Raw genomic sequence first — 27,956 nt, 5'->3', positions numbered from 1 at the left:
GCCTACAGAAGGGAGAACCTGCCTGACACCTGCTCAGCCAGGTGTTCCTGCACGCTGTCCTGAATGCCTGTCACTTCTGACTCTTCTTATCAGGGTTTTTAGTAAATTGTGAAATGTCTTGAGAGGCAGAGCTGGGTTAAAGACTTAAAATTCACCAGAGATTTGGCTACTGAAAATGCAGCATGTCTCTGAGAGGGGGACTGTACTGCAGTAGCAGAAAAGGAAGCTGAGGTGGCGTGAATAACACAGCCTGGGTAGGGTCAGGGCAACATCAACCACGACAGCAAAGCAGCAGGGTAAATCTGTGCTGAGCCTGATGCTTTGGCTAAGCTGTTGCTAAGTTTTAAACCAGTTACCGGAGACTTTCTGGGTACTGCTGTCTGTCTTGACCTGAAACAACAGCTCAGCTAAGAGGGGTGAACTGCCCAGGGCTAGCTCCAAAACAAAAATAACAAAGGAAGCCTGGTGGTTTAATTTCAATAACTTTTGTTTAATATGCAGTTTCAATCTCAGTTTTAGCCGTTTGCCTGTCACTTAAGAGAAGTCCCCAACAGATCGATTTATTTTACAGTATCAAAAGCTTTTCTGTGTGTATCTAGCCCAGTCACCGTTTGTACTCTGCTGATTTTTAGGGTCCACTAAACACAGTCAATAAAACACAGTACAAGGGAAACGGAGTTAATATTACAAGACAGGCAGTGGTACTGAATTTCTGAACTACTCTTTGTTTAACTCAGTTACACCTTTCATTAACTGAAGGAGGCTGGCATAAAGCTTCCAGTTCACCCCTTTCCTACCTCCTGTCAGCTCTTGCTATCCTGTATTTCGAAGCTGTGAAGTTAGAGCAGAGGTCTTGCTCCTCCGATCAATTTGGATATAGCAAACGATAGCTACTTTCTCTTGTTTGGAGTCTGGTTTTTCTCTCCTCTCTGGGTTTGTACACTCTTACACCTGGCTGGCACAGTGCAGCACTGACCCTTTCTGGGACTGTCATGCTTTTCTAGGGTGTGCCAAGGGACCCACGTATCTATAGAGGAGAAGCTCTCCAACTTCTTTCCGGAGTCTTGGCCACCCATTGAAGGCTGGAGTGTTTCTTTATGTTCAGCTTCCGACCAGTCCAGTTTAATCTAGTTGCTTTTTATGTTTTTAGGTTCCCATGAGCTGCTGCTACATTACTGAAGGACTTGCAAAAGGAGCTGCTGGAATTTTTTTGTTCCTTGTTTGCTTCCTGTTGCAACTTTCTCATACAAAGTAGTCATTCTTACTTTGAGAACACAAACCACTCTGTGACCATTTAAAACAATTTTTACACAACAGAACTAGTTTAATATATCAAAAATCAGAATCTGGAAAAATAACTTAGAAACGTGCAGGAACTGTCACCAATTATAAGCAGATGATCCCCTAAAAGGGTCTGTAGGACACCTATTTCCACCAAAAGACCCTTTAGCAGTGTGTGACAAAAACTTTTAGCATGAGGCCAAAATCACTGAGAACTACAGCCTTTCTTCCCCGCCCAGCTGACCGAACGGCGACAGCCTGACACCTACACCGAGACCCCGCGTCGAGCTCACTGGGTGGGAGAAGCAGCCCCAGAGGGACATCCCGCACGGGGCAGCCCCGGGCACAGGTCAAAGTACACGAGTTCTAGTATTCTGCTTATATGTCCTGAGCTGCTTGCTTGCTGTACGTACAAGCTCAATGCTTGCAGCCAGCGCTGAGACTAGGGAAAGTGCAAGTGTCCATGGCGGGAGACACAGCAGAAGTGGCAGGGGATGACAGCAGCAGCAGGTACAGTTGGACGTGGCCTCAGCAGCACCTGCGCTGCGGTGGGGGTGGGGGCCGGTTCTTGATGGTTTTGCATTTGGGAATATGTCTCTCGGCTGCCTGGGGAGCAAATCGGCGTCTGCAGTAGGGGCAGGCAATGTAGTCTGGGTTTTCGATGGGAGGCAACGGGGGCAGGTCGGACACCTTCCCGCCCTTGGAGAGGACTTGCTGCACCTGGCGGGCCTGGCGCAGGGTCTGGATGAAAACCTCGTGCTTCTTTCTCCAGTTGTTCTTTCTGGGTGGATCACTCTGCAGAAGGGAAAGGCAGTCAGAGCCGCTGGCACCACCATCAGGCTTCAATCTCCCTCTTACGCTCGGGGCCCAACTCGGGTCACGCATCCCTGTTGATGTAAGAACCCTCCCTGAGAAGCTGAGGTCCACAAAGGGGATCAAAAAGACCAGCACCAAGGAGGATTTGAAGGCAATACTGGCGGAGACATCAGTACTCGGAAAGAGCCTGAGAATAACCAGAAAAGCAAGCAGTAGGGCCAAGGAACTGGAGAGAGTTGCTGTAGCTGCTTTGCAGGAACAAAGCCACATGTTTCCACTGCCTTTGTTTTAACAGCCTGCGTTACTACCTGGATTTTCAGTCAGCTCCCTGCAGCCCCTCATGTCACAGAGCTTTACTGCAGCAGACCCAGTCAGCATCCTGAGCAGCCTGATGACAGCAAGGAGTGAGCTTTTGCCATGAGTACACGTTACAAAGACAATTCAGTTAGGACCCCCGCCCTCCCATCTATTAGATTTTAAATGGATCTATTTACCCATTTGGCAAGAACCTTTCAGAGGCAATAGCTGGACTGTATCCCTTAGCCCCCTGTACAGGTGAAGGCGCTCACATCTGGGTCAGAATTAGATGTCAAGGTGGAAGGAACCTGAGCAGCAGATGTGGATCGAGGGAAGCAAAGGGACTGCACATTACCTGAGGCTCCTCTGAGCTCTTCCACTGCTGATACTGTTCCAGTTCTGTGCCCTTAACCCTGGCCGTGCTGGAGTCAAACACTTTCCTCTTGGAGCCTTGGCTCTTGCTGCAGATCCTGGTGTGCTTCTCAAGCCTGGTGCAGAGGAACTTACGTCTGCAGAAGCTGCACTGTCCGAGCCCCCCGTGCTCCACGGTACTGCCAGCCTGCATGTACAGCACCTCTGCGGACGGGTGGTCACCAGAAGCTCGGTCTGAGAGGGCAGAGGGAGAAGGGCTATGTTTTGGGGCCAGCTTTGAACAAGAGGCTAAACGCTCCATGGGTACGTGGTCTCGAATTTTGCTGTTGCTGGCCATCAGCCGCTCCTTCTTGAGTTTCCCCATAGCCAGCTCTTGGGGGCGGAGGGCGGTGCCAGGCTTGGGGACAGTGGCCTCTGCAGACTGTGCCCCACCGAAGACCCCCCCACTGCCGCATGGCCAGACAGCAACTCTGAAAGCTTTCTCTTCAGGGTGCCTTGCAGCCTTTCGCTCGTAGGTCCTCTCTGCTTCTCTGTGTCTCCTCTCCTCTGCCTCGACAATCTCCTTCTCTCTTTGAATCCTCATAAGCTCCTCCTTTGTTCTCCTCAGCTTCTCTCTGAGGAGGGCCTCTTTCTTTCGAATTTCCTCTTCCAGCTTCTGTCCATCTGCCTCCAATTTCAGGATATAGGCCAGCTCTCTCCTGTACAGATGGAAGGCTGACTGTTTAGGCTCTGCTGCCCAAGGAGAGAGCACTGCAGCTAGCTGAGACCTCCCTGCCAGAGGCTTCTCTTTACTCTTTAAGCTAGGCCTACAATTTGGAGCTTCCTCCATGTATGGGGAACTTCCGAGCTGCGCTGTGTTGACCACTGGAACACTCACACCCTTGTGGTGAAAAATTGGTTTCAGGGGATATGCACGGTCCACTCCTTCTTTCCGCCTGGCTACTGATTTAGCTGGCAGAGTCTTGGTCTGGCTGGGGAGACACTTGCTCTGCAGCCCAGCTGAACAGCAGCCTCCGTGCCTGCAGCTGTGCTGACTGCTTTCTACAGACAGAGAATACAAATAGCTTCGGCTCTTTCGGGCATAGAGATCCTTTAAACTGTCCTCCCTGTCAGCTATGCGTTCATGCTGAAAGTTGTTCTTCTGGTGTTTCAGGTGGCAACTGGGAACGAGCTCAGCAGCGGCCACCACAGGATCCAGCGGTGGAAACAAAGCCATTCAGTGCCTGAGAAAGAGCCTGAGGTTAGAAGCAAAGTCATTACAGACTATCTTATCCAAAACTGGACAAATATTCTCCTAACAGTCTACAGGCTATAATAAATGTTAGCAAAGGTTTTGTGACTTTTCTGGGTTTTGTAAATCTTTACATTCCTTCCGTCTGAGGAGCTCCCATGCTGCCTCTCCCAGTCCCAATCATTTATGCAGCCAGAACTGGGCTATGCTTTTATTTTGCTTTCTGTCTGAGCCCTGTCTTATCACGGTAGCAGCAGAAGCCTGCTGCACTGCCAGGGAAACCGCTGTGCTCCCCGACTGTGTCGCCCGGAACGCGTCCCCTCGGCCCCTGGCGTCGCAGACCCGCCAGTGTGGCACTCCGCTCTGACACGCAGCCGCCCGGCAGAGCTCAGTACGCTCTTCCCGTGGCTGGTTCCACCACATCCCCCGAAGCGCGCCAGGCGCCCAGTCCACAGGCCGGCCCCGCGGAGCCAGCGGGGTTACCTGAGTCGCCGCCCGTTTCGCTCAGGGGTCTCCCACCGCCCGAGATGCCCGACAGCTCCTGCCGCCGCCGCCGCCCTGCAGCCTGGCAGCGCGGAGCTCTGCCCGCCGCCGCCCCGGGCGCCGTGTTGACGGCCGTTGCCTGGAGACAGGCACGCGAATGCCACTTCCTGCGCCGCTCTCGCCGGTGAGCGGCCTACTCGGTGGTTTCTCGGCAACGCTTCCCTTCCGCTCCGCGTTCCGGAGGACCCCGCCTCTATGGGCAGGTAGGGGCCATTGACGAGGGGGGAGGGGGAGGGGGGGGCGAGGGGAAGGGGGAGGGGGAGGGGGGGGCGGGGAGGGGGAGGGGGGGCGGGGAGGGGCAATATGCATTATTCATGAGGCGGCTAATAGTGGGCCAGCCCCTCCCCGCCCACTCTTCATTGGTCCCAGGGGCGGGTGCGGCCGCGCCCCCAGCGCCAGCCGCTCCGCGCAGGCGCAGCTGGGTGCGTGGCGGCGTCAGGAGGCAGCGGGTGGCGTCACCATCACGGTCGCCATGGCGGAGGTCGAGGGCCTGCTCTCCGTGGACTACGAGGTGTCCGGCAAGGTGCAGGGCGTTTTCTTCCGCAAGTACACCCAGGTGCGTGGCGTGGCGGTGCGCGGTGCCCCCCCTCCGCGACACCCCCCCTCCGCGGCGCCGCTTGGGGTTAATCTCCCTTCGCTCTGTGTTGTCCCCTCAGAAGGAGGCGAAGAGGCTTGGACTCGTCGGCTGGGTGCAGAACACCAGCCACGGCACCGTGCGAGGGCAGGCCCAGGGTCCCGCCGCCAGGGTGCGGGAGCTGCAGGAGTGGCTCAGGAAGACGGGGAGCCCCGACTCCCGCATCAGCCGAGCCGAGTTCACCGACGAGAGGAAGGTCACGGCGCTGGAGCACGAGGACTTCCGGATTCTGAAGTGACCGTGTCCCGGCTGAAGCAAAGGCCGCGGCCTGGAGATGCCCTCACGGAACGTGTCCACCCTTCCCCGTTCATTCAGTCAGCAAATACTCATCTCTAGAGATCTTTATTTTATTGCATCTGTAGTTTGTTGGGGTTTTGTCCTGTTGGTCTGACGCTGGGGCTGTCACAGAGTTTTGGCAGGTGGAGGAGGGGCTGTGCTGGCTCTGCTGAAGGCGCTGTGTAGGGACGTGGCCTCCTTAGCTCTGAGCGGACGTGCAGAGCGGGGCTTGGGTAAATGCGTGACTTGTGTGGTGCTGCGCTCGCGTGAGGGGCAGCACAGAGCCAGTGCCGGTACTTGATATTACTAGAAGCGTCATTTCCGTGCCCTGAATGCTTCGGAAACCATTTATTTTGTTCCAGAACGTTATTTTTTCGTTAGAATAAAATTGCTTGGAGCTTGCTTCTTGTGTGGAGCGGACGTGGTCGCAGGGGGGGTTGAGCGGTTTGGGGCCGGCCCGCGGTGCCGCTGTGCGGGGGAAGGCCTGCTTCCCGCAGCCTGCCCCGCCTCCGGCCGCCTCTGGCCCGGCCTGGGGCGGGAACTACAGCTCCCAGCATGCACCGCCCCGGGCGCCACGCCCCCGGCTGCGCAGGCGCCCTGTGCTCCCTGCCCGCGCCCGCGCTCGCCGTTGCTCTCCCGGAGGAGCCGCGCGCGGGCCCGGCGTCCCGCCACGGTTGGTCTCGCGCCGCGGCCGTTGAGGGGCCGCCCCGCCCCGCCTCGCTGGGGGCTGGCGGGTAGCGAGAGGGTGCGAGCGGGGGGAGGGGCCGCCCCGCCCGTCAGCGCCCGGCCCGCCGGCGGGGCGTGAGGGGAGGCCGCGCCCGCCCGCCGCTCCCGTGCGCCGCCGGCACCGCCTGTGGCAGCCAGCCTGGGCGAGGGCCCCGGCCGCCCTCCTCTGCCCCGCGGGGGGCCGTCCTGGGGGAGCTGCGCGGGGAGCGCCGCGCGGCCTGCAGGGGTGTCCCCTTCCAGTACCAGAGAGAAACCGGTAGCCGTCAAGGACGGGACTGGAGAGTAGGGGGTTCTCTTCCACGCGAGAGTTTACTCGGTATCCCGCAGCCGTTCCCGAGCCCGCTTTGTTCATTCCTGAGGCGAACTGCAGCCGGTGCTCTGCGGCCAGAACGTGAGGCAGTGTGAATGCACGTGAGGAGACTGAGCTGGAAACGAGAGGAGAGCAGCTCTCTGCCCGGTTCCTGGGGACACCTACTCTCTATTTTTGATACAGATGGGAGCAGAAGCCGTTTTGTTTGCAGGTCCTTTGAGTTTTGCCTCAGGGTGGTTGGAGTTTGGTTTGGGTATGCTGAGTCTGAGAACACCTATGCTGTGAGTAAGGAGCGTAGACTCAGATTCTGGCCACTTACCCTGAAGGCACCAACGATGTGTAGTCAAAGCCTGAGCAGGAAAGCAATCACAGAAAAAGCCTCTGAATACCAGGAAAACTAACAAAAGTGTATTTATGAGGGTGAATGCAATAAATGAAAGTTTTTTCAGGCCTTTAATTTGTATTTCTTTTCTTCCTTCCTTTTTTTTTTCCCCTCTCCACCCAGGGAGTTGTTCTAAGGAACATGGAGGAGTGAGTTCCCTGCAGTTTCTTGAGTTTCCCATCTATCTGATTTTGACATGATCAAATGTTTGGTGGAAGATGTGCGAGCCAGGCTGCGTTCTGGAGTGACTATCAACTCGCTGGGGCAGTGTGTTGAGGAGCTTGTCCTCAATAGCATCGATGCCAAAGCAACGTGTGTAGCTATCAGGGTGGATTTGGAAGCTTTTAAGATCCAAGTGGTGGACAACGGCTCGGGGATGGGGAGAGAGGACTTAAATGCGATGGGAAAGCGCTACTTCACCAGCAAGTGCAGCTCAGTGGGAGACTTGGAGAACCTGATGTTCTACGGCTTTAGAGGGGAGGCTGTGGCAAGCATAGCCAACATGGCCAGCGTAGTGGAAGTTTCATCTAAGACCAGCAGGACAGGAAAAACATTTGTGAAGATATTTCACAATGGGCAAGCGCTGGAAGTCTGCGAAGCTGAATTGAGCAGACAAAGTGGCGGAACTACAGTGACCGTGTGTAACCTATTCTACCAGTTACCGGTGAGGAGAAAGTGTATGGATCCTGCACTGGAATTGGAGAGAGTGAGACAGAAAGTGGAGGCTGTTTCGTTGATGCATCCCTCTATTTCATTTTCTTTAAGGAACGACGCTTCTTGTTCTATGGTGCTTCAGCTCCGTAAGACAAGAGATGTATGCTCTCGGTTTTGTCAAATTTATGGACTGGGCAGATCCCAGAAGTTACAAGAAATCAATCATAAGTCTGGGGGATTTGAGATAAGTGGTTATATCAGTACTGAAGGACATTACAACAAGAATATGCAGTTCTTGTATGTGAATAGAAGGCTTGTTTTAAAGACAAGGCTACATAAACTGATCGATTTTTTATTAAGAAAAGAAAGTGTCATTTGCAAGGCAAAAAGTGGCCCTGTGAGCAGACAGGCTAGCTCAAGTCCTGGTCGCCATCGTTGTGGCCCAGAGTTGTATGGGATCTTTATTCTCAACGTGACCTGTGCATACAGTGACTACGATGTGTGCCTGGAACCTGCAAAGACTCTAATTGAGTTCCAGAACTGGGATGTTCTTCTAACTTGCGTAGAGGAAGGAGTGAAAATATTTTTGAAACGAGAACATTTATTTATTGAACCATGTAGTGAGGACATCAGAGAATTCAATGAAGATAATGACTTTTGTCTGTATAACGCTCCAGTTCTGAAGCCCTCAGTCTCTGACAAGAAGAGCATCCAAGACAGTTTTAAGAAAGCATGTGATGAAATTGCGGATTCCTATGAAATGCGTAGCTTGCAATCAAAAGATGTCAAAAGGAAATCCGTTACTCGAAAAGAATCTTCAGGTCTTAGAGAGTCAGATAAAAACCTACAGGAAACTGAAATTGCCCCACATCAGAAGATTGCTGAACCATCTGATCCATGTAGGAACAATAAAGCAGAGATTCCACTGCCCAGCAAAGATGACACAGCTTCTGACTGCATTATATCAGACATCTCAGAGCAGGAGCCAAAATACACTAACAGTTCCCCAAAAGTGTCTGATACTCATCTGAAACCTTCAGGAAATTGTTCCTCTATCAGTGGAGGGGTCAGATCAGAAATAAGAAAAACAGACAGTTGTGGTGACCTGCAGCATTGTGCAGAGAGTTACATAAAAGATGTGGGAAGCCAGCAAGACAAAGTAGTGCAGAAAAGCAATACGGTCCCTATCTTAAGTAACAATGTTATTCAGTCGCTGTGTGAGAGAGAAGACCCTACTGAAGTAGCAGTGGGGCCTGAAACTGTCTCTGGAAGTTCACTGATAAGACTGCGTAATGCAAGACGAGGAGACGAGGAAACAGCTGAAGTGCTAGATGATGCTGGAAGAGGGGCTGTTCGTTCAATACCATTACAATTGTCCTCTGTAGGCCTCATAACGCGTGTTATGCAAAGTGAGCCCCCACATGAACGTGAACAAACAGAAACAAACCTTGAATTAAACATGCAGTGTAGACCTGGCCCTGTCAGTGCCAAGGATATTTTTGGCCGCAAAGTGAGTTTTCCGACTCAATCTTTAAATGCTACAGATATTTGCAGTAACATAAATAAAGAATATACACCTCCTTACACCAGAGAAGTATGCACGGCTGATGGTAATGAGTGGTTAGAGAACAAAACTTTGTCAAATCAGGTGAGTGAGGAGATAGCTATGCCTGTTGCCACCAGTAAAAGACATTATGAGATGTCAAATGTTACAGAATTGCCACTGGCAACTTCTTCAGGTGTTCCTCACCATAAAGTTGCAGAAAACACTAGAAGACGAATAGCCATGCCAAGGTCTCGGCCCTCTAAGAAGCTGAGCTTGTCCACACAGCTGGGTTCGTTAGAGAAGTTCAGGAGATACTACGGCAGAATCAAGTGTATGCTGCCAACACCATTGTCAGAGCGGAGTGAATTTGGTCTCCCGGTTTTTAATTCACAAGCTAATTGTGACTTTTCAAAGAATGAGAATGATAATCATGGTAACCTGAGCACTTATGAAACTCCAGCTGTGGAAGATACAGATTCTAGTAATAGTAGCCGTTTATTTGGTTGTTTCAAAGAGACTTTGTTCTGCAGTGGAGAAACTTCACAGGACAAACGAGCCCTTTGTCAGAGTCCATTGACATTGTCTGATTACTCTCAGGTTAGTAAAAAAAATACAAGTTGTAAAAGATCTCCAGGATCATTATCATCCAAACTGTCCAGAATGAAAAGTGACCGCAAAGAGGTAGAACAATTTGGTGAACAGTTCCAAACAGATTCAAGCAGAAAAGATGACTACTCTTTTGATCTTCAATCTTCAGATAATGATTTTTTGTATAATGATTGTCAAACATATAAATCCTCAGTGGAAAAAATGAGGGAATGTAATTACAGCATTTCTAAGGGGGATGCGTGCTCGCAATTAGACCGTACAAGAGCAGAGTCCGTGAAAAGTACTGTCTGCTCATCGCCACTTAGCAGTGTAGAAGGGGAGTACATAGCCTCTTCAGGCAGTGTTTTATCATTACCTGCTACAAAGGATTGTACTAACATCATCTGTAAAGATAAAAGGACGTTAGATGAATCCTCAGAACAAAATTTGAAAGATGCTGAGGTTCCCCATATGACCTTCCTAAGCAACTTGGAATTCTCTGCAGACAACACAAGCACGGGCAATCCTAGGAAGGATTTGTGTTGTTCTGACTGGCTGCAAGATTTTGATGTTTCGTCGGGTAAGACAATATACATCAATAAAGCAACTGGACTGAGCACCTATGGCACCCCTCCTGCTGAAGGATTTCAAGCTGCCTGCGTTCAAGATATAACCACAATGGCTGTGAATGTTGTTTCAGGGAATGGTAAGAGGGGAGGTGGTGGTGGTTGTAAAAACGGGATGAGGAAAACCGTTTCTGTTCTGTTAGGTGCATACAATGCCTTGCTGGCAGCACCTGGCCATTGGTACTGAAACAGCCACTGCCTTACACGTAATAGCTGTATGGAAAACAGGAAAGTGTTGGCAACTATGGAGACAGTAAAACATCAACATTCAAAGTATTAAAAGATAATTTTAAATAAAACGGTAAAAAGAAATGTCAGCAACTTATCAATTAACAGACAGCTGCCTGGTTTTCACTGGCCATCATGACATTTACTGTGATCGCAGTTACATATAGTTGTTCACAGTTATATATAGTTGTTGTTGTATATAAAGTGAGAAACATACTTCAAAGTAAGTGTACCAGAAAAATATTGCGGCTTTTACCATTTGGTCCTAAATGGTTGTGTTTCCAAGAATATGTTGTTACTGAGAGCCCCATATTAAAATTATCTTTTTTTTCAACCTGCATACAAAATTTAAAAACAACACTTGAAAAATGAACAAAGATCTGACTCTTCATTGAGAATGTGTAGTCTCCTTTCCACACATTTTGGAAGGCTGTTCCTTCACACTTAGCTTTGTAGGAGATGATGTACAGCATTGTTGGTGGTTTGATGGCGGAGCTTTTCCAGGGATGACAGGACACTACGTTGTAGTGGTTTTTCAGAGATGTGGTGTTCACGAGTCTTGACTGATCCATCTGTTGGGTTTGACTTTTTGTGGTCTCCTGATCTGGGTCGGCAGAACAGTGTCTTTGATAATTTTCCCTTCCATAGACATATCTTTGTTCAAAATTGTTCTTTCTTCTGTCTATGGGCAGATTTTATGAGCAAAGATGCAGTCATTCCACATGTAGACTGTATTTTCTACTGCATTATTTGTTTTGAAAAAATAGTTTGGACTTCTTTCTGGATAGTTCTCCTGTGAAATGTCTGTCTAATCAATCATGATAGCCTCTGTTTTTTTCCATTTTTGTCTGTTACTTCTTTATCATCAGTCATAGAAACACTGGCACAGTAGGCGTTTCAGTTGTCAAGCTATTCCCTTTTAAGTACAATAATTGATGCCAGTAGTTCTTAATATTTATTGTGTTCCATTGAAGTAGTTTTGTTACAAGGAGAACATCTCTATTTACTAGGTAAAACTACTTGGAAGCACAAATGTACAGTCCTTGCCTAACACTTTTGATTTCTGTGGTTAACCAATTTCAGTTGCCCACAGTGCTGTTTAGGAACCAGCCAAAACACTGACAAGTGGAGCTTGACCTTCTATCCAGAATGTTTGGATAGCGCACTCATGTTTGTGAAGAGAATACCTCATGTACCCTTACGCTTTCAGATGACGTACAGTTCTGTAGTCTGTGAAGACGCATATTGGGTTGCATCTTTTTGCTTCCAGTGGCATTGTTCTTTCTTAGCCTTATCACTGGCCTTACTGTCCGTCATATCAATGCTGCCACCCTTTCTTAACTTTGTCAGTGGTGCTATTCTTTGGTGAGATGTCTACTGCAGCTTTTTTGCTTGTCTTAGTTTGGAGGTCAGACCTCCCAAACCTTCACAAGGTGTTTGAACTGGGGCTAGACCCTATAGATCTTAGATTTTTGAAGTTCAACAAACATGTTCTTTCACACGTTTTTGAAGCAAAGGCTATTTATTCTATTTAGCCATAGGAATAAATGTAACTGTGTCCTAACAAACACAGCATTCATTCTCTTGATGTTGAGCACAGTTTTGGACTGCTGTTAAGACCCAGGAGTGGAATAATTTCTTTGTTTACTATGTAAGCTTTGATTTTGCTTTTTAGAGTAGTGTCAGTAACCACATGGTGTTGACTTATTATTTATAATTTAATAATAAATTATGATATATTAAGAACAGCATCTCATACACAAATTTAGGGAAATTACACTGATTGGTGACAGGGGGAAGGAGGTAAGAGTAATCCCTATCCTCTTTTCCATGACTGCAGTGGCCATTTGCTATCTTTTTCAGTCACCTGCTGTGTGCCCAACAGAGGTGCTACATTTTGTAGCTTAGACTCAGGCATCTTTGTACTGATTAAACTGATTGCTACAGGAAAATTTATCAAGCTTCATTTCACCATCACTGCCTTTTTGAATAACCTAATGCTAAGCATTTGTAGTAGGTTAACATTGCAGTTCAACTTGGTTTTCATTGTTAGGCCAGCTATGATTGCATTTTTTATTACATTATTGACTCATATGTCATTAGTATATTTTAATGATCTAACTGAGGCAAGTGAAAATGAATACTGGAGTGTGGTAATTGTATGTGGCTTGCATATATAAAATAGATACCTTATTACCCTCAGCACCTTTTCTGATGTTACTTGTCAGAAAAATCATATTAATAATATCTCTGCTAGCTCTGAATTCTCACTGGCCTTTGGGCAAGAAAATCCTAACTTTATGGAAAACTTATGTCCTGAACAAGGATTTTCCCTGCAGCAAGAAGCAGGGAAATGAATCTTTGTCTATGATTCTACATATAAAATCCTGGACTTCTGTCCATATAGGTGATAGATGCCTCTGTGAACCGGAGGGATAATACCTTTCCATGATAATAGCTATAAAAGTTCTGTCAGAGTCTGAATTAGGTATCATTCTTCAACTTGTCACAGTTTAGCAGGTACCACGTCAGGCCATCTTGTCCTCTGTTCTGGGTTTTGTGACAGGGGGATGCTGAGTTACTCTCCCATGCTGGGCTGCCAGTTTGGATCTTGAAAGGATTCTCGGTCCCCGGTGTAGGACCATCGTTGGTCCTTACTGGAATGGGACCAAGAGTCAGGAGCCTACGGACTGGCCAAGGATCTTATAGAGCCTTTTCATACTGAGCTTATCAGCACACAGCTGGTTTTCTTTGGCGTTATCACACTGCCACTTTTCCTGAATGCACACCCATAATTTCTTAGTAGAAAGGAACTTTATTAATTCATTATTATTTTGCAAAGAATAGAAGTCTGAATTGTACTAAAGGAAGGGTGAAATGTTTACCACTGTGCTGGAAATCTGAGCCACTTTTCTTAATAATCTTGATAACAGTGCTGGTTTGTAATATCATTAAATCATTTCTGGGTGGGTAGGAACACGTTGTTAGGCTTACTCTGATATCTCATATGGTCTCACTGACTTGTAGTTTTCAGTTTTACAAGTTCCTGATAACTGTATTAAGTACTGATAGAAGTGGTGATAGACTGACAGTTTTGCCACACCTTAACAGAGGGAAGTCAAAAGTGTTGTGATATCTGACAGACTTTACTATAGGCTTCCTCTTTCTTTTGGGGATAAGACTTCTGATTGCACTAATTCTGGAAATAATTATTGTGTGATTAAAGCAGCAGCCAATTTTTAAGAAGTCTTGCAGAAGCCATGGTAATATTTTAAAATAATAACATTTCCTGATGCAAGTGTGTCTGATAATTCTCAGTTTTTTACATATGTGATGTTATTTCTCAATGTTAGATTGCAAAATCTGTGGGATACTCTTAATTGGTACAGGGCTAAGCACATGCTCATTTATGAGACTATAATAATTGTATAGCTTTTTGTAATTTTGCATGCTGTTGAATTTGCAGCAGTAAATGTATATATGTATGTTGTGTTTAGGGATTCAGTTCAGGTGCCATCCCTTTAGAAGTGAGATTGTGCTACCCTTCCTTCCTAGACCTCGAAAAGAAAAGACTCTAGGAAGCCAGGATCTGAAAGGTAGGGCCAGCTTTCCAGGACACAGTGTTCTGTGGTAAAAAAAAAAAAAAAAAAAAAAAAAAGAATTCTGCCAGATGTCCCAACAGGAACCCAGAATTACTCAAGGTCTGTTAACAATGGGACCGTGTGAGTCATCTCAGATCTAGAACTGGAAAAAAAAAATCTTTTAGGGTTGAAGGCAGGTTAGGGGATACTTATTTACAGGATGAAATACCCAGTTCTTTGTTGGATTATGTCAGTAGTTTAACGAATAATTACCTCCTCCCTTCTTTGTACTTGTTCCAACCTTGGAATGTGAAAAATAGCTTCAGTCCTCACATATTTTTTTTCGCGGTGGAAAGGATGAAATCATCTTTTTGGTATGTGGCTTTGTCCAGAGGGAGTGGGTAGCTAAACAGGTCTGTCTTCCCCCCCCCCCCCCCCCCCCCCCCCCCCCCCCCCCCCCCCGCCTCCTTTTCCAGGGCCTGTTGATTTGTGCTGCAGCATGTTTAGGAGTCAGAAAGCTGCACAGTGACCTTCCTAGTTAAAGCAGGCAATAGACAAGCCCAGTCTCATGTTCCATTATTTATTTCCACATTCTCCCCTTTTTATGATGAGGGAAAAAAAAAGTACCTGTGTGAGGTAGAGGTACCCAATGCACCTTCTTTTGACGGATGGTAGTAGTCCCTGTATTATCTATGTGTTCTTTCCTAGATGCTGAAGGGGAGTCTCTCCAGTCATTGCTTGCAGAATGGCATAATCCTGTTTTTGTTCCCTGCCCAGAGGTAAGTATTGCATCTCATGCTAAAAAAGCAGTCAGTTTAGCCTTCTGTTATTTCTGACGTGGGGACTAAAATTCCAAATGTTGTAACCATTGCACGTAAGTTATTCAGCGACATATTAGAGAATAGACATGGCAGTTACGTGTTTTTGTAGACTGTTTATATGTAAGTCATTGTTGTGGATTTATTCAAAGTCAGAGAAGCAGGTGTCGCACTGATCTTTTGCCTTATGTCATTTCAAAAGCAAAACATTGTTATAAGCTGTTGTTTCCTCTGCGGAGATAGTCATCTTAAAATTAAAAGTTAAAGGATGGCAAAATTGTAATACAGTGTCTGTCTTCTTTGTGGACAAAGTTAAAATTACCCAGCTTTCTTCTCTGGGATGCAATGGGTCTTAGAAGTGTATTTTACTATACTTGTTTTTATAGCATGGCAGGATTATAGTTTGTGAGAGGGGAAACAATGTCGGAGATTTTAGAAAAACTTCCTTTGTTTTCATGAGGTAGCATTATCTTTAATCATCATGTTGTGTGTGTGTAAACATATGTATGTAACCATTTCCACCTGCAAACAATAGAGACGGAGCAGCAAACCACCTGCTGGTGAGTTTCTGAAAAGGAACAGTTCTGTTCAGTTGTTGCTGTGTGATGTACTCTGACTCATTTCAGGGTAATACGTTTTTTGTAATGCAATCCATTGAGTGCTCACATAGGCTTATAATTAACTTCAGGTTTTCTGATAGGTACTTGAAATCAGCTGAATGCACTGAAGTTAGCAGGTAATATCCCGATGGGAAAGTATATGAGGATGGAAGCAAAGGGATTGCTGGATAGTATCTTTAGTTAGTGCTATTCTTGTGTGGAAAGCTTGGTTTGTCAAAATACAGAGTTATTTCCAGTTTTTCTTAAAGCTGGTTTGTTGGGGGTATTTTGTGTGTGTTTGGGTTTTTTGCCATATCCTTTATAGCCTGCTTGGTCTGTAATTCTGTTTTTACAGATTGCCATTGATGTGACCAGCAGTCAAGCTGACAATCTGGCTGTGAAAATTCACAATATCCTGTATCCTTACCGTTTTACCAAAGACATGGTTCATTCAATGCAGGTACAGTATGGTCTATTACTAGTTTTCACCCCCAAACTTCCACTCAGCTGATGGGATTTGCTGATGTTTCTGCCTGGTGGGAAAGAGGTACCCAGGGAAATAGTTCATATCCCTAATTTTCACAAGCACAAATGGAATTCTTGGTTGCTGTGTGATACTGACAGAATGTATGTCGTGCCAGATCTTAGTATCATTTCATGGTTAACCAGCTATCTGCAAGTGACTCTAAAATTGCTTGACTGTGTGGTTAAATCAAATCAAGAGGCAGCCCTTTTACTGCTGCTTAGAAACACTGTTAACGAAATGCTATTTCAATGGGCAGTTTTTTATATCTATTGTAGGCATTTGCTTAGTTCTTATTCCTCTGAAATCTGTTCCATGTATCTTCTGTATTTATTGACCTTAGAAATTTAATTCTTCAGCAGAGTGGTTTCAAAAGCAAATCCCAGATTTCCTGGAAAGACGTGAACTTTCACTTCAAGATTTATGTCTGCTCTGAAAAGCGATTCTTAAAAACGGCATCACAGCATTAAGTTTAACTGTTTTAGTGCTTCTTTATCAAATGTTTTGAATGTTAGCTTAAAACCTAATGTAAATATATGGCTTCAACTTACATTCTTTGATGGTTTGCCTGGATAGAAATGCCAAAGTGGATTCTCTCCCTCTCTTGCATCCCAGTGACAAAAGGCTTACAGACCCGGTTAGCATTATTCTCATGCAGTCGGGTTGCTGACTTTGAGATAGCAGGTTCTGACTGTGTGGGTGTGGTAATGTTGATCTCTACAGTGGACAAGAATCCAAATGATTCCCTTATGTTGTGTGTGCAAGAATAACAGGAGTAAATAAAGTTATTACGGTGAACAGATCATGTTTCAAAAAGACAGGAGAGGAGAGCTGGAAAATGGAAGGTACCATTTTTCTGTTCACTCCTTGTAGTAAGAACTGTTCTTTAAAACTTACTGAGTGGTTCTGTGATTACATTTGCCTGCATAATATTTTCCTTTGTATGTTTTTAAGAAGGTAAAGCTAGAAGAAATTACTGCTTCCCATCTCTGAAGAAGCTAAATACTGCCTTCAGTACCCTATAGCAATTTTGAGAATCTCTGTAGAAAAGACCAAAAACACAAAATGTTGCATCATGTCACAGGAAAATAATAAAAAGAATCATTAATGTCTTGCATCCCTGCAAAGAAACAGGATCATCTGTTCATTTTTACTTGTGAGGTGAACAATGCACATGTTGTGAGGTCAAGAATTCAGACTGAGCTCTAGCTATGTGACTTGGGTAGAAATTCCTCTCTAACACCACATCTGTTAATTTAAATCTAACAATTGGATACTGAAAACATTGTGCATCCCTGCTCAGTATTCCCTGTAGCTCTGTTTGATTTCTGGTTCTTGAGGGGAAGGTGGAATCAAGTAACAGAGGCAAATTCTACATCAGAAAATGAGGGGGGGGAAAAATGCTGTCATGGCTCCTACAGATGATCAGCACAAGTCCTTAAACACAGGGCAGGTTAAAAAATGTGTGTTTACATTCTCTTTTGGTGATATCAGCAAATCAAATACTCAGAGTCAGTGTGCACAGCTTTAATTTCCCAACTCAGGGAGGCTTCTACATGAGCATTTACAAGCATTAAATCCATTCTGTAAATTTCCAGCTCCACCTTAGAACAATTAGAGCTCTTGCCCTTGTGACAAAAAATTGATACAGAATTATTTTCTGGATATTTTGAAACTTTCTCTTAGTTCCAGGCTAAATTGTTTCATGACCAATTTATGGTGCTGTGATCTTCTGCCAGTATTGTCTTTTAGCTTAAATAATTGCTGCCTTTTCCATATTTAGCCCCCCACTGTATTTATAAGTATAATATAATCCCTTCTCAGTCTCAGTTTTGCTAGGGCCAAATTCTTTAAGCCTTTGGGGTTAGAAAAGATGTGGTTCGTATCTCCTGATCATCCTACTAGCTATTTGTTGCACTTGATACATTTTGATTGTGGTCTTCTTTTGTTTACCTTCATTTTTAAATAATTTAACCACTGGGTAATGATTTTTCTGAGTGTCTTACAGGTTCTTCAGCAAGTGGACAATAAATTTATCGCTTGTTTAATCAACACTAGGAATGAAATGGATAAAAAGGAAGGTAAGAGTGGTTATTAACATGAAGTTGACGTGGCTTTGAAGTGCAGTTAGAATGCAGAGGGAACACTGTCCTGTTTGTATTCTCTTCTTGCCTTGGGATGATGCTGTGCGTAGAGGAAAATGTTAGTCTTCACTTGAAATTCCCTGGATCTTCTTTATCTTTATTTTGGACGTTGTTGAATGTTCCTACCACCTTCAGATTAGTGTTATAAAAATAGATTGTGCTCAAATTACTAACATCTTTCAGACTCTGTTCAAAGTGTCTGGACATATTCATTGTTGAAGTTGCTGAAGCTGTACAAAAAAGGCATTCAAAACCAGCAGTTTTCATAACATTTTTAAAGACTGTATTAAACAGAACAGTTCGTGGGTGACCTCAGCTCTCATTCTGAAGTTGGATGAAGATGTCAATAGGCAAGAGTTTCTGACTCAGTCTAATTACATTAATTTAAATGCCAATTTGGATCACTAAATTTCTGTTCTGTAGTGACTTTATGTTCTGCCAACACAGCCACCTCCTCACTTTATTTTTGTAAAACTGGCAGATAGTTATCTTCTAAATGTGGCCTCTAGAGAGTGGTCATTCTTCCCAACCTGTGCAGTTGCCTGGTACAAAGTTGCCTATTTCTCATCTCTTGTGGTACATTTTTAGATGGAAACCTCTTGATTTTGGTAGACCAACATGCAGCTCATGAACGGATCCGCCTGGAGCAGCTTATTGCAGGTGAGGATTCATATGGTCTTAGGAAGAAAGATAATCAGTGCACAGAAAAGTACAAATGAGCTATCTGAAAGGGGAAGCTTGCTAACTAACTTGTCGTAAGGATAAATCTGAGATGTATGGATCAAATAGGATATTCATTTGTCACCTCCATCCTGATCTCTAGGAGAGTGCAGACATTCAGTATCTGTAGCAGTCATAGCATTGGCAGCTGAAAATCATGACAGTGCTTCCAAAAATAGAAGATACACTGCCTACCCACAGAACTATCAAACTAAAATACTCCTGACATAATGAAAGAGCAGGAAGACTGATAGGAAAAACAATGAAGAGGAAATAGAACAACATCAATAAGATTATATGGTTATGCTGTGAAGAATAAGGCATGGGATGCAGAGTAAAGAGCATAGTTCATTTGGTTCTTTTTTAGCTGAATACTGTGCTTAAAACCTAAAATTTCCACAATCTGAAACTGTTTGCAAAGGAATAATAGTCTTCTCTGTAAGCTCATTAGCCATTGGTTTCAATGTTAAAAAGCACAATAGCCATCCGTCAAGTACTTAAAAATCATTGACCTTCTCTTTCATCAACAAACACTGCGCAGTTCCTGCAGAGAGGGTTCCAGGAACTCTGCTCCTTTTGGTCAGGTACTGAAAAAAAGTTAAAGACTGAAGGGAGAAATGCTTAGTGAATAGTAATTTAATGCCATTTATATCAGACTTTTCTGTGGAAAAATTGCTCTCTGTGAGTTGGACTAAATATATCAGTGGGTTTTTTTGCTATTTAGGGTGACTCTTTTTTGGAACTGATGGGAAAAAACAAAGTGGCATTAACCAACCCTTCCCCAGAGACCAGATGTCTGGTTTGTGACATTCCCAGTCCTCCACAAGTTTCAGGAGAAGGCATTCTGTGGTCACTTTTTAATCCAAACAGAGGATTACATGCCAAACCATAGGGTCATCACGGGTAATGCCTGCGTAAATATTCTAAGAGAGGATACTTCTAAATGATTCATTCACAGATTCCTATGAGAAGGAAGCTGCAGCATGTGGCAAGAAGAAATTACTGTCCTCCTCCATCTCTCCCCCTTTGGAGATTGAAGTTACAGAAGAACAAAGACGATTTCTACGGTTAGTAATGGCCAATAGCTCTAAACTTTTGGGGACGGCTCTTTTGACCAGGAAGTTCTCTATATATTGCTGGGTTACCATGAAGCTCAGGAAAGAAGCTGCTGATTCTTTCCTGAGCTGAGACCAATCAGGTATATCCATGCTGAGGAAAACAGGTGTGCTTCTCAGGCACGTCGTTACAACATCTCAAGACAAAACCTGTGGTGTGCCATCTCTGTGCCTCTGCAACGTGCTCAGTTTCCCTGGGAAAGTCAACCTTCACGTGTAGGCCAGGAGAGTGCCAAAGCAGTCTCCTGCAGATCCTACTGCCTGGGGCTCAGGACGTGGGAGTGCCCAACAGAATGCAGTGCCCGTAGTGTCGATGCTTGAACAGGCACTGTTTGAGAAGAGCAGGATGGGGTATGGAAAGTTTGTCTTGCGAATCCTTCAAAAACGCATTCCTTAATCCTAGGTGCCTGCCAAGAGGAACTAAAGAACGCTGTTTCCCAAGTGTTTCAGAATGGTGGTGTAGCTACTATTAGGATATTTAACTTTTGTACTCGAAGAGTTTAGATACGGACTTGTTGCTGGGCTATTGCAGACCCATTGGACACTAATCAAACATTTTTCCTCCCAAATCCCTGTCTGTCACCTGCCACATACATCTGTGGGTTTTTTTCCCTGCATTGTTCTTCATTTTCAGGTGAAGTTCTATCTTAACGTTCACAGGACTACCTCATTATTCTCAAACTGCTCTTTTTTGTGATGCCTGTGGCAAACTTGACAGCTTTTAAATCACTCTGTGTGAAGACTGTTGCCTATTACAGTGATATACTTGTTTGGTGTAAAGCCCTTTTTGGGCGTATTCCAGTCATAACAGTATCACTGCTGTATCCATTTGGTAACTCTTTTGTGTAACAATGGCCAATACCAGAAATTCCACAGGAAAGTGTAGAGCACTATTATGTTCCACCTGCCTTAGGGAAAAATGTGAGAACGTAACCATTGCTGTTAATAGTTCAGAAATATTCGGATGCCTTTGTTGTTCCCACCTCTTGTGATGTTAGCAAGAACATCATTAATATTTGTAATGCCTCTTGTTTAACTTTGAATTATTTTTGCACTCATCTTTGAATGTCTTCCATTTCTGATGTATCTACTTTTGAGACTGGATGGCCAAAATTGAATACAATACACCAAGTGAGGGTATCCCATCAATTTGTACAGTAGCTTTGCAGTTGTGCCCATATTTTCTGTCTATTATATCCACACCTCTGCTTTTTTGTCTACTGCTGGTTGCATAACTGCTTCTTTATTGAATGGTTGTGGCAATGAAACAGAGTTGTGGGGGTTTTTTTTAATTTTTGCTATTTATGTAGATGCCAACAAAAGGTACAAATAGATCAAATTATTCCTGATAATTTGCATTTATTTGTCTTTAGGAGCAGTGAATTCAGTTTTTCGTTCCATTTTTCATTATACCTTTTTCATTCATCCTACTGATTTCATTCATAATTTTTTAACTGAAGTTCTGATTGAATTCAACATCGTCTTTAATCTCAGCTAACGTAAATAATTTTGTGTTTTCTACAAATTTGCCTGCTTGACCATGCCCCTTCTTTTCCATACCATTAATGAACAATTGTGAAGATACAGGTCATGACTCATGTCAAGTTGAACATTGACAAACTCTGCCAACATACATTTTTCCATAGTTTCTAAGTCATGACAAATGTTACTTCTCTATCCACTTTTTACATTTGCATTTCTAGCCACTCCTAACAGACAGCATTGAAGTCGTTTTGAAAGACCAAATAAATTCTGTGAGCTACTTTTCTTCATCAGCTATATCACAAGCATACTACAAAAATCAGTAAGATGAAGTAAATCAGAGAGGCATGGTTTTCTTTTAAGGCCACTGGTTAAATAATTCAGCACAGTGGGATGCCAGTTGTGATTTTCAGTTATCACTTAAGATAATTGATTCAAGTTTACTGGTGCTGGCATATACTGATGCTGGCTTACTGGTGCTTTTATTGTAGTGCTGTTTAATTTATCAGTATTTACTGGCAGTTCATGTCTTTACAGTCACTCTGTGAGACTATCCTTACTAAAAAGCTACAAATTAAAAGTACTGTGTAAAAATCTGAATTCTGTTGTTATTGTTGCTGGCAGAGTATGACTGTATTCTGTGGTAAAGTTTGATGCAATAAAATCAATTAACTTCCCTAAAAGACCTTTCTCTTCAGCTATGCATGCTATTTAATAGTTCAGCTGGACGTCTGGTTCACCTGCAGCTTTGATTGTGTTATTTGTCTACTAAGCATTGTAGTAATGCATTGTTCTGGTGACTCTCTTGAACTTCCTTTTTTTTTTTTCCTCTCTCCTTTTGTAAAAAAAAAAAAAAAAAAAGAACCTGACTGACCTCAATAGCTGCTTGGATTCTGTCATTTCACCACAATGGGCTTTTTCTGTCTTTTTCTGCTCTTGCTGAAGGCTATACATGTCTTCTTTTTTTGGGGTAGAATTACACAAGTTATCTCCATATGGAGGCTAATAATTGTATTATTCTCGTGACTGATTTTAGCAAGTTTAGATTAGCTGCTTCTTTGTTCAAAGAATCTCGTTTCTAAATTTGACCTTCACCATCTTTGTTTTAAGTCAATATTCCCTAAGTTGAAAAAATAAACTATGTCACAGAATCACAGGATGGTAGGGATAGGAAGGGACCTCTGGGGATCATCTTGTCCAACCCCCCTGCCGAAGCAGGGTCACCTACAGCAGGCTGCACAGGACCTCGTCCAGGCGGAGTTTGAATATCTGCAGAGAAGGAGAATCCACAACCTCCCTGGGCAGCCTGTTCCAGGGCTCCGTCACCCTCAGAGGGAAGAAGTTCTTCCTCATGTTCAGACAGAACTTCCTGTGCTTCAGTTTGTGCCCGTTGTCCCTTGTCCTGTTGCTGGGCACTACTGAAAAGAGTCCGGCCCCATCCTCCTGACATCCACCCTTCAGATATTTATAGGCATTTATAGGGTCCCCTCTCAGCCTTCTCTTCTTCAGGCTGAACAAGCCCAGCTCCCTCAGCCTTTCTTCACAGGAGAGATGCTCCAGTCCCCTCACCATCCTCGTAGCCCTCCGCTGGACTCTCTCCAGTAGCTCCTCATCTTTCTTGAACTGGGGAGCCCAGAACTGGACACAGGACTCCAGATGGGACCTCACTAGGGCAGTGTAGAGGGGAAGGAGAAGCTCCCTCGACCTGCTGGTGACGCTCTTCTTAATGCACTCCAGGATGCCATTGGCCTTCTTGGCAACAAGGGCACACTGCTGGCTTGTGGTTAACTTATCGTCCACCAGCACACCCAGTGCTGTTACAGTTCTTACAGTTGTTTTTGTTTTAAAGACAAGTTCTCATCTGACTGTGAAGCCCTGGTTTTGTGTGTATTTTTCCATCCACAGGGTGACATATGTCAGAATAACTAGAGGTTGTTCTTTCCTCAGTTCTCTTTGCTTAATGGGATATAAAGTTAATTAAACCAGCATAAATTTCTTACAATATTTTTTTCCATTGTAAGTATTTGCTATTATGTGTCAATTGAAATCACAATTTTTTGGGTTAGACTTAAAGGAGTGTTTATGCTGTATAATTGCAATATTTGGAGTGTTTGTGTGTTGAACCAGACACCTCGTGCATCTTTAGAAAAGATAGATTTATAAATTTAGACATAAAGCTTCTCTCTACATAATACAGGAACTCTTAGATCTTGTGTTTGTGGGAAGTGAAATATGCACAGTTGCGTGCAGTGAAAAAACCTGGCTGAATGTAGGCTGAAAAGGGAAAACTACTTGGAATCTCATGATGCATGGATTTTGAGATTGGAAACTGTTGCAGGAAGAAACATATTTGGGGACTACCAAAATATTTATGTATGCTATGGAGACATAGCTACGATGGTTGATGTCTTATTTCTGGTATTTTTTTCTCTTCAGATGCTGCTATAAAAATTTGGAGGACTTGGGTCTTGAATTGTCATTTCCTGAGACCAACAACTCCTTGATTCTGGTTAGGAAAGTGCCGCTGTGTTTTATAGAAAGAGAAGCCAATGAATTACGACGGAAAAGACAACCTGTTACTAAAAGCATTGTGGAGGTCAGCTGTGGACATGGGTGAAATTGTGATACTGGGTCTTGTTCTCTGTTAATGGGCCAGGGTATTAAGAGTATCTCTGTTATGAGGGAGACAATGAAATCCCTTGGCAAATGTGGGTACCATCCCTTTTAGTGGCTAAATAGTCCCACAGCTGAAATCCCTGAACTGTAACAGAAACAACAGGAGACTGTTTCAGACTTGGACTAGTGGAGAAGATAAGAAAAACAGCATATAGTGCAGATGTTTCAACAGTTTACTGCTCACGAATGCTTGAATGAACAGTGAATGCGTGAATGAGCAGTAAAATTAATATTGCTGATACAGAAGTGTTATTTGTTAGGATTTAAAGTCGTTTTCATCAAATCTCTACATGGGCAGTGCAGCTTTCTAAAAGCTGCTGTTCCAGATGCTCTGCAGTTTGAGAAAGAAATTGGTGAACTGATTACTTGCAGTTCCCATTGTAAACAATTCTCCACAATCATTAACTGCTTCAAGGAGTCCTTAAAAATTGTTTCTGGAGTACCCTATTCAGCCACTAAGCTGAGCCATTGTGAATCAGTCCAGTCTTGCCATACATGTCTTTTGATATGAAAAGAAGAAACAGAGAGGATGATTCATCTGATTAAATTTTCTTTTCCAACCTTGCTATAATCGGGAAGAGCTCAAAATGCACTCTCCTGGTGTGATATGGGAGGTAAAAACACTAACAGTGGCTGAGGAGGGGATCAGGCCTGTGCCTGTGCCTCAGGAGCGCTCATTCTTAGCTGACGCCTCAAGATCTCTTGAGCATTTTGGCAGATCTGTTCTGCAGTCCTTTTTATTTTACTTAGGAGTGGTAGCACCTATGCATGATTGATTTTCAATTCATCGCATTTTAGACATGAGAAATTACTATTATCCAAAGAAGAAGGGGTAGCTATTCAAAGATAACACAGTAAATTATACACAGATGTGGACAAAGCAGGGTATGGGCAATGAAAGGGAGAAATGGCAACTGATGATATTTCCTTTTTCTTTCCAGGAGCTTATTCAAGAACAAGTTGAGGTGAGTTGCCCGCTTCTGACGTTGAGTATAATAATTCCAAGCTTGTTGCGTGAACCAAAGGGAGTGGGACTAGATAATCCACTAGCTTTTCCTCATTTTTAGTTTCCTTTGTGTTCCAGTTCTTCCTTTTTCTCATATTAAATGGAAAGTAAGATGATATTCCCTTACTACTTTTAGCTAGTGCAGACCACAGGAGGAGGAGCACGAGGGACACTGCCTCTGACGTTTCTGAAGGTGTTAGCTTCCCAGGCCTGTCATGGTAGGGAAACTGTACTTTTCTTTCATTCTTTCATTTTTTTTTTTTTAACCTGTCTCTACCCAACATCCTCCCTGGGACAGTGGTTTCAGAATGTGTTTGCAGGAATTCCAGGATTACAGCCCGTGTGTTTCACCGGGATGATGAGATAATGGCCTTTTCGTGGACAGCACTGTGAGGGACAAGCAATACTGCTCTGATTTATTCATGTATGGGCCTAATGTACTTTCCAACCCTCACATGAAACAAAGAACACAGTTCTGAGATGCAGTCATCTGCGTGAGCTCTAAACCATTCAGATAACAGCTCTGTGAAGGGGCAAGAGGAGGTGCTGGAATCTGCTTCAAAGCCAGCAGGAGAGAAGACTTAGACACTCTTCCCAAAAAGCATTTTTTATTTCATATAAGTATCAAAAGTGCTAGTTTAAGTGTGCCTGTGACCTTTCAAGTATTTTTGGAAGAAGTGCAGTAAGGATTTGCGTCTGTTAAGGGACTATGGGTTTCCAGCACCTGGGAATGAGCAGACCTTACAGGTGTAGACTGCAGTAGCTCTAGCCTCTTGTGGCAGTTCCTGTGCCGTATACAGTATTAACAAGATAATGCTGAAAGGGTAAACGTGAACTAAAAGCAGCTGTTTTCAATGAGTATCACTGCAGTCTACAAATGGCAGACAATATATAATTTTTTTTGTACCTGAAAAAGTCTCATGGCTGAAAGGTAGCCTGCAGATGGTCTTGTGCATCTGTGAAGGCTAAAGATTGCAAACACCTCTGAAATGACCCCTTAATGTTCTGCTTGGATTTCCTCTGGATGCCAGTAAGTGTTCATTTGTGAGAACGGACTTAGTGGCAGGGTTGGCACTGATGCCTGTCAGTGGCAGGCACATAAAACTGATATAGGCTATGGAACTGATATTAGCCATCATCTTGGTTTAATACTTCTTCATTTGTGAACTGGTTGCATCTTCAGCCATCATACACACATGTATTTAAAAAAAAAAAAAAGGCCCATTTGCCTCTTGGAACATCATCTGAAAAGCCAAAAACTAATAATCTTACCATCCATCAGACTTGGGCGAAGTGAAAATTTAGGTCATGGAAAGCTGATGCGTATGCAGCAAGCTGATCAATTGAGCTAAGCGCTAAGTCTGCCATACTGCAGCCTTTGGGCTGCCTTTGCAGCCTCCCAGCTCATCTTTGGGAGCTGCCCTGTTGCCCGTGAAAACCACAGTTGTGGAGGAAAGTCTGCTGGGTGGTTTGAATAATCTTTTGCAGTGTGTTTTAAGAATTTGTACCTTTTTTTTTCAGGAGCCATTAAGTTTAATGAGCATTTGACTTTGGAGGAGAGCTGCAGGCTTATTGAAGCTTTGTCATCTTGCCAGCTGCCCTTCCAGTGTGCTCATGGAAGACCTTCCATGATGCCTCTTGCAGACATAGACCATCTACAGCAGGAAAAGCAGGTACTGTGTGGGACACAGATGCGCCTCTGATAATTCACACTCTGGGTTATCAAAGGCATGTCACATATGTGTATGTTATAACTAGAATGGACCAGTTTTAAACCATGGTCACTGGCTGTATCTTACCTGAATTTTACATAGCTGTTACCAATACAATAAAACTTTAGAACATTAAACCTCTGTCCTGCAAACAGTTTAGCAACGGTCTTAACATATTTCATTTGAGTGGTCACATTGACTTGAATGGGATCCACTAGCCCTTCAAGTTAAGCATATGTTTAAACTGTTTGCAGTTTTTAAGTGTAAAACTTGGAAAACATGTAAATTCTGATATTATACTAGTGGCAAAGATGCTACTTCAACAAATACCTGATTCCTCAAAGTTTAAGATGCTATAAAATGGGGGGAAAAAGAAAGAAAAAAAGAAAAGAAAGAAATAGGAACATGTAAATTAAAAAAAAAAAAGCATTACTCCTTCCCTTTTGCTGTATTATATCAAGTTATGAAATTGGATTCTGTTAAAAGTCACGTGGGACTTTGAATTGCATATTAAAAAAACTTGGGAATGACTGTATTAGGACAAAGAATATAGAGGCATTGAAGTTAATTTACTTAGTTATGATTTAGTGCTTCTTAATTTTTCTCCTTCCAGGCTAAACCTAATTTGGCTAGACTGCGGAAGATGGTGCGAGCATGGCAGCTATTTGGAAAAAAAAGACCCTAATCAGAAAAAAGCAAGATTGTACGCTGCAGCCACTAGAAGTGTTGCTGTGATGCAGGTCCACCTATTGTCAGACAGCAATACCCTGTGTGGAGCCAAGTTTCTGAGCCAGCGCGGTAACTGAAGTTCTGCTCCGAGTACTGACCTAAGAAGCAGAGACCAGCCAGGAGAACATGGCAGGAGGAACACACCCTTGTAGCCTGGAGAAGCATCTTCAACATTAAGGCATTACATTGTAAACCTGTGCCACTCACAGTTACTAAAGTGCTTTTTCTCTGCACATGCACAGCATGATTCTGCATAATAGGGAGGAGACTTTAATTAATGTATTTTATAGTGCTTTGAAAATGGGGAGGTATTTATTAATAAAACACTAAACTCATGTTTT

At 44.0% G+C, this 27,956-nt stretch overlaps 3 protein-coding genes across 8 annotated transcripts; 2 read left to right on the top strand and 1 right to left on the bottom strand.

Moving 5' to 3' along the window:
• Nucleotides 1-527: 527 nt before the first annotated feature.
• Nucleotides 528-4,706, bottom strand: ZC2HC1C (zinc finger C2HC-type containing 1C). Of its 2 annotated transcripts, none has more exons than XM_075425583.1 (3): nucleotides 4,481-4,706; nucleotides 2,750-3,989; nucleotides 528-2,076 (listed from the first exon to the last, which is right to left on the bottom strand). In XM_075425583.1, the coding sequence occupies exons 2-3, from the start codon at nucleotides 3,980-3,982 to the stop codon at nucleotides 1,810-1,812; spliced, it is 1,500 nt and encodes a 499-aa protein (XP_075281698.1). In that variant the 5' UTR covers nucleotides 3,983-3,989; nucleotides 4,481-4,706; the 3' UTR covers nucleotides 528-1,809. The 2 variants fall into 2 exon arrangements, with proteins under 2 accessions (XP_075281698.1, XP_075281699.1); XM_075425584.1 differs by having other exon boundaries at nucleotides 2,040-2,168.
• Nucleotides 4,603-5,852, top strand: ACYP1 (acylphosphatase 1). Of its 2 annotated transcripts, none has more exons than XM_075425587.1 (3): nucleotides 4,603-4,743; nucleotides 4,910-5,096; nucleotides 5,200-5,852. In XM_075425587.1, exons 1-3 carry the CDS (start codon nucleotides 4,736-4,738, stop codon nucleotides 5,410-5,412), a joined length of 408 nt encoding a protein of 135 aa, XP_075281702.1. In that variant the 5' UTR covers nucleotides 4,603-4,735; the 3' UTR covers nucleotides 5,413-5,852. The 2 variants fall into 2 exon arrangements, with proteins under 2 accessions (XP_075281702.1, XP_075281701.1); XM_075425586.1 differs by having other exon boundaries at nucleotides 4,613-4,743; nucleotides 5,197-5,852.
• A 195-nt stretch (nucleotides 5,853-6,047) lies between these two features.
• On the top strand, nucleotides 6,048-27,941 carry MLH3 (mutL homolog 3). 4 transcript variants are annotated; one of them, XM_075425579.1, is made up of 12 exons: nucleotides 6,048-6,123; nucleotides 6,992-10,362; nucleotides 14,800-14,870; nucleotides 15,864-15,968; nucleotides 18,040-18,112; nucleotides 18,764-18,835; nucleotides 19,854-19,962; nucleotides 23,929-24,088; nucleotides 25,110-25,133; nucleotides 25,311-25,392; nucleotides 26,696-26,847; nucleotides 27,500-27,941. In XM_075425579.1, the coding sequence occupies exons 2-12, from the start codon at nucleotides 7,065-7,067 to the stop codon at nucleotides 27,569-27,571; spliced, it is 4,218 nt and encodes a 1,405-aa protein (XP_075281694.1). In that variant the 5' UTR covers nucleotides 6,048-6,123; nucleotides 6,992-7,064; the 3' UTR covers nucleotides 27,572-27,941. The 4 variants fall into 4 exon arrangements, with proteins under 4 accessions (XP_075281694.1, XP_075281696.1, XP_075281697.1 ...); XM_075425580.1 differs by lacking the exon at nucleotides 6,048-6,123 and adding an exon at nucleotides 6,380-6,697; XM_075425581.1 differs by lacking the exons at nucleotides 25,311-25,392; nucleotides 27,500-27,941 and having other exon boundaries at nucleotides 26,696-26,811.
• Nucleotides 27,942-27,956: the final 15 nt, after the last annotated feature.

The sequence above is a fragment of the Opisthocomus hoazin genome, chromosome 7, assembly GCF_030867145.1.
Source record: "Opisthocomus hoazin isolate bOpiHoa1 chromosome 7, bOpiHoa1.hap1, whole genome shotgun sequence".
In the NCBI taxonomy this organism is placed as follows: domain Eukaryota; kingdom Metazoa; phylum Chordata; class Aves; order Opisthocomiformes; family Opisthocomidae; genus Opisthocomus; species Opisthocomus hoazin.
This window is presented reverse-complemented; position numbering and strand designations above follow the sequence as displayed.

Coding starts and splice junctions, on each gene's coding strand:
- ZC2HC1C (XM_075425583.1), bottom strand. CDS start 3,982: ATGGCTTTGTTTCCACCGCTGGATCCTGTGGTGGCCGCTGCTGAGCTC. Junction 2,077..2,749: donor AGAGCTCAGAGGAGCCTCAG/GTAATGTGCAGT, acceptor TCCCTTCTGCAG/AGTGATCCACCCAGAAAGAA.
- MLH3 (XM_075425579.1), top strand. CDS start 7,065: ATGATCAAATGTTTGGTGGAAGATGTGCGAGCCAGGCTGCGTTCTGGA. Junction 25,393..26,695: donor AGCTTCCCAGGCCTGTCATG/GTAGGGAAACTG, acceptor TTTTTTTTTCAG/GAGCCATTAAGTTTAATGAG. Junction 26,848..27,499: donor ATCTACAGCAGGAAAAGCAG/GTACTGTGTGGG, acceptor TTCTCCTTCCAG/GCTAAACCTAATTTGGCTAG.
- ACYP1 (XM_075425586.1), top strand. Junction 5,097..5,196: donor TCTTCCGCAAGTACACCCAG/GTGCGTGGCGTG, acceptor TTGTCCCCTCAG/AAGGAGGCGAAGAGGCTTGG.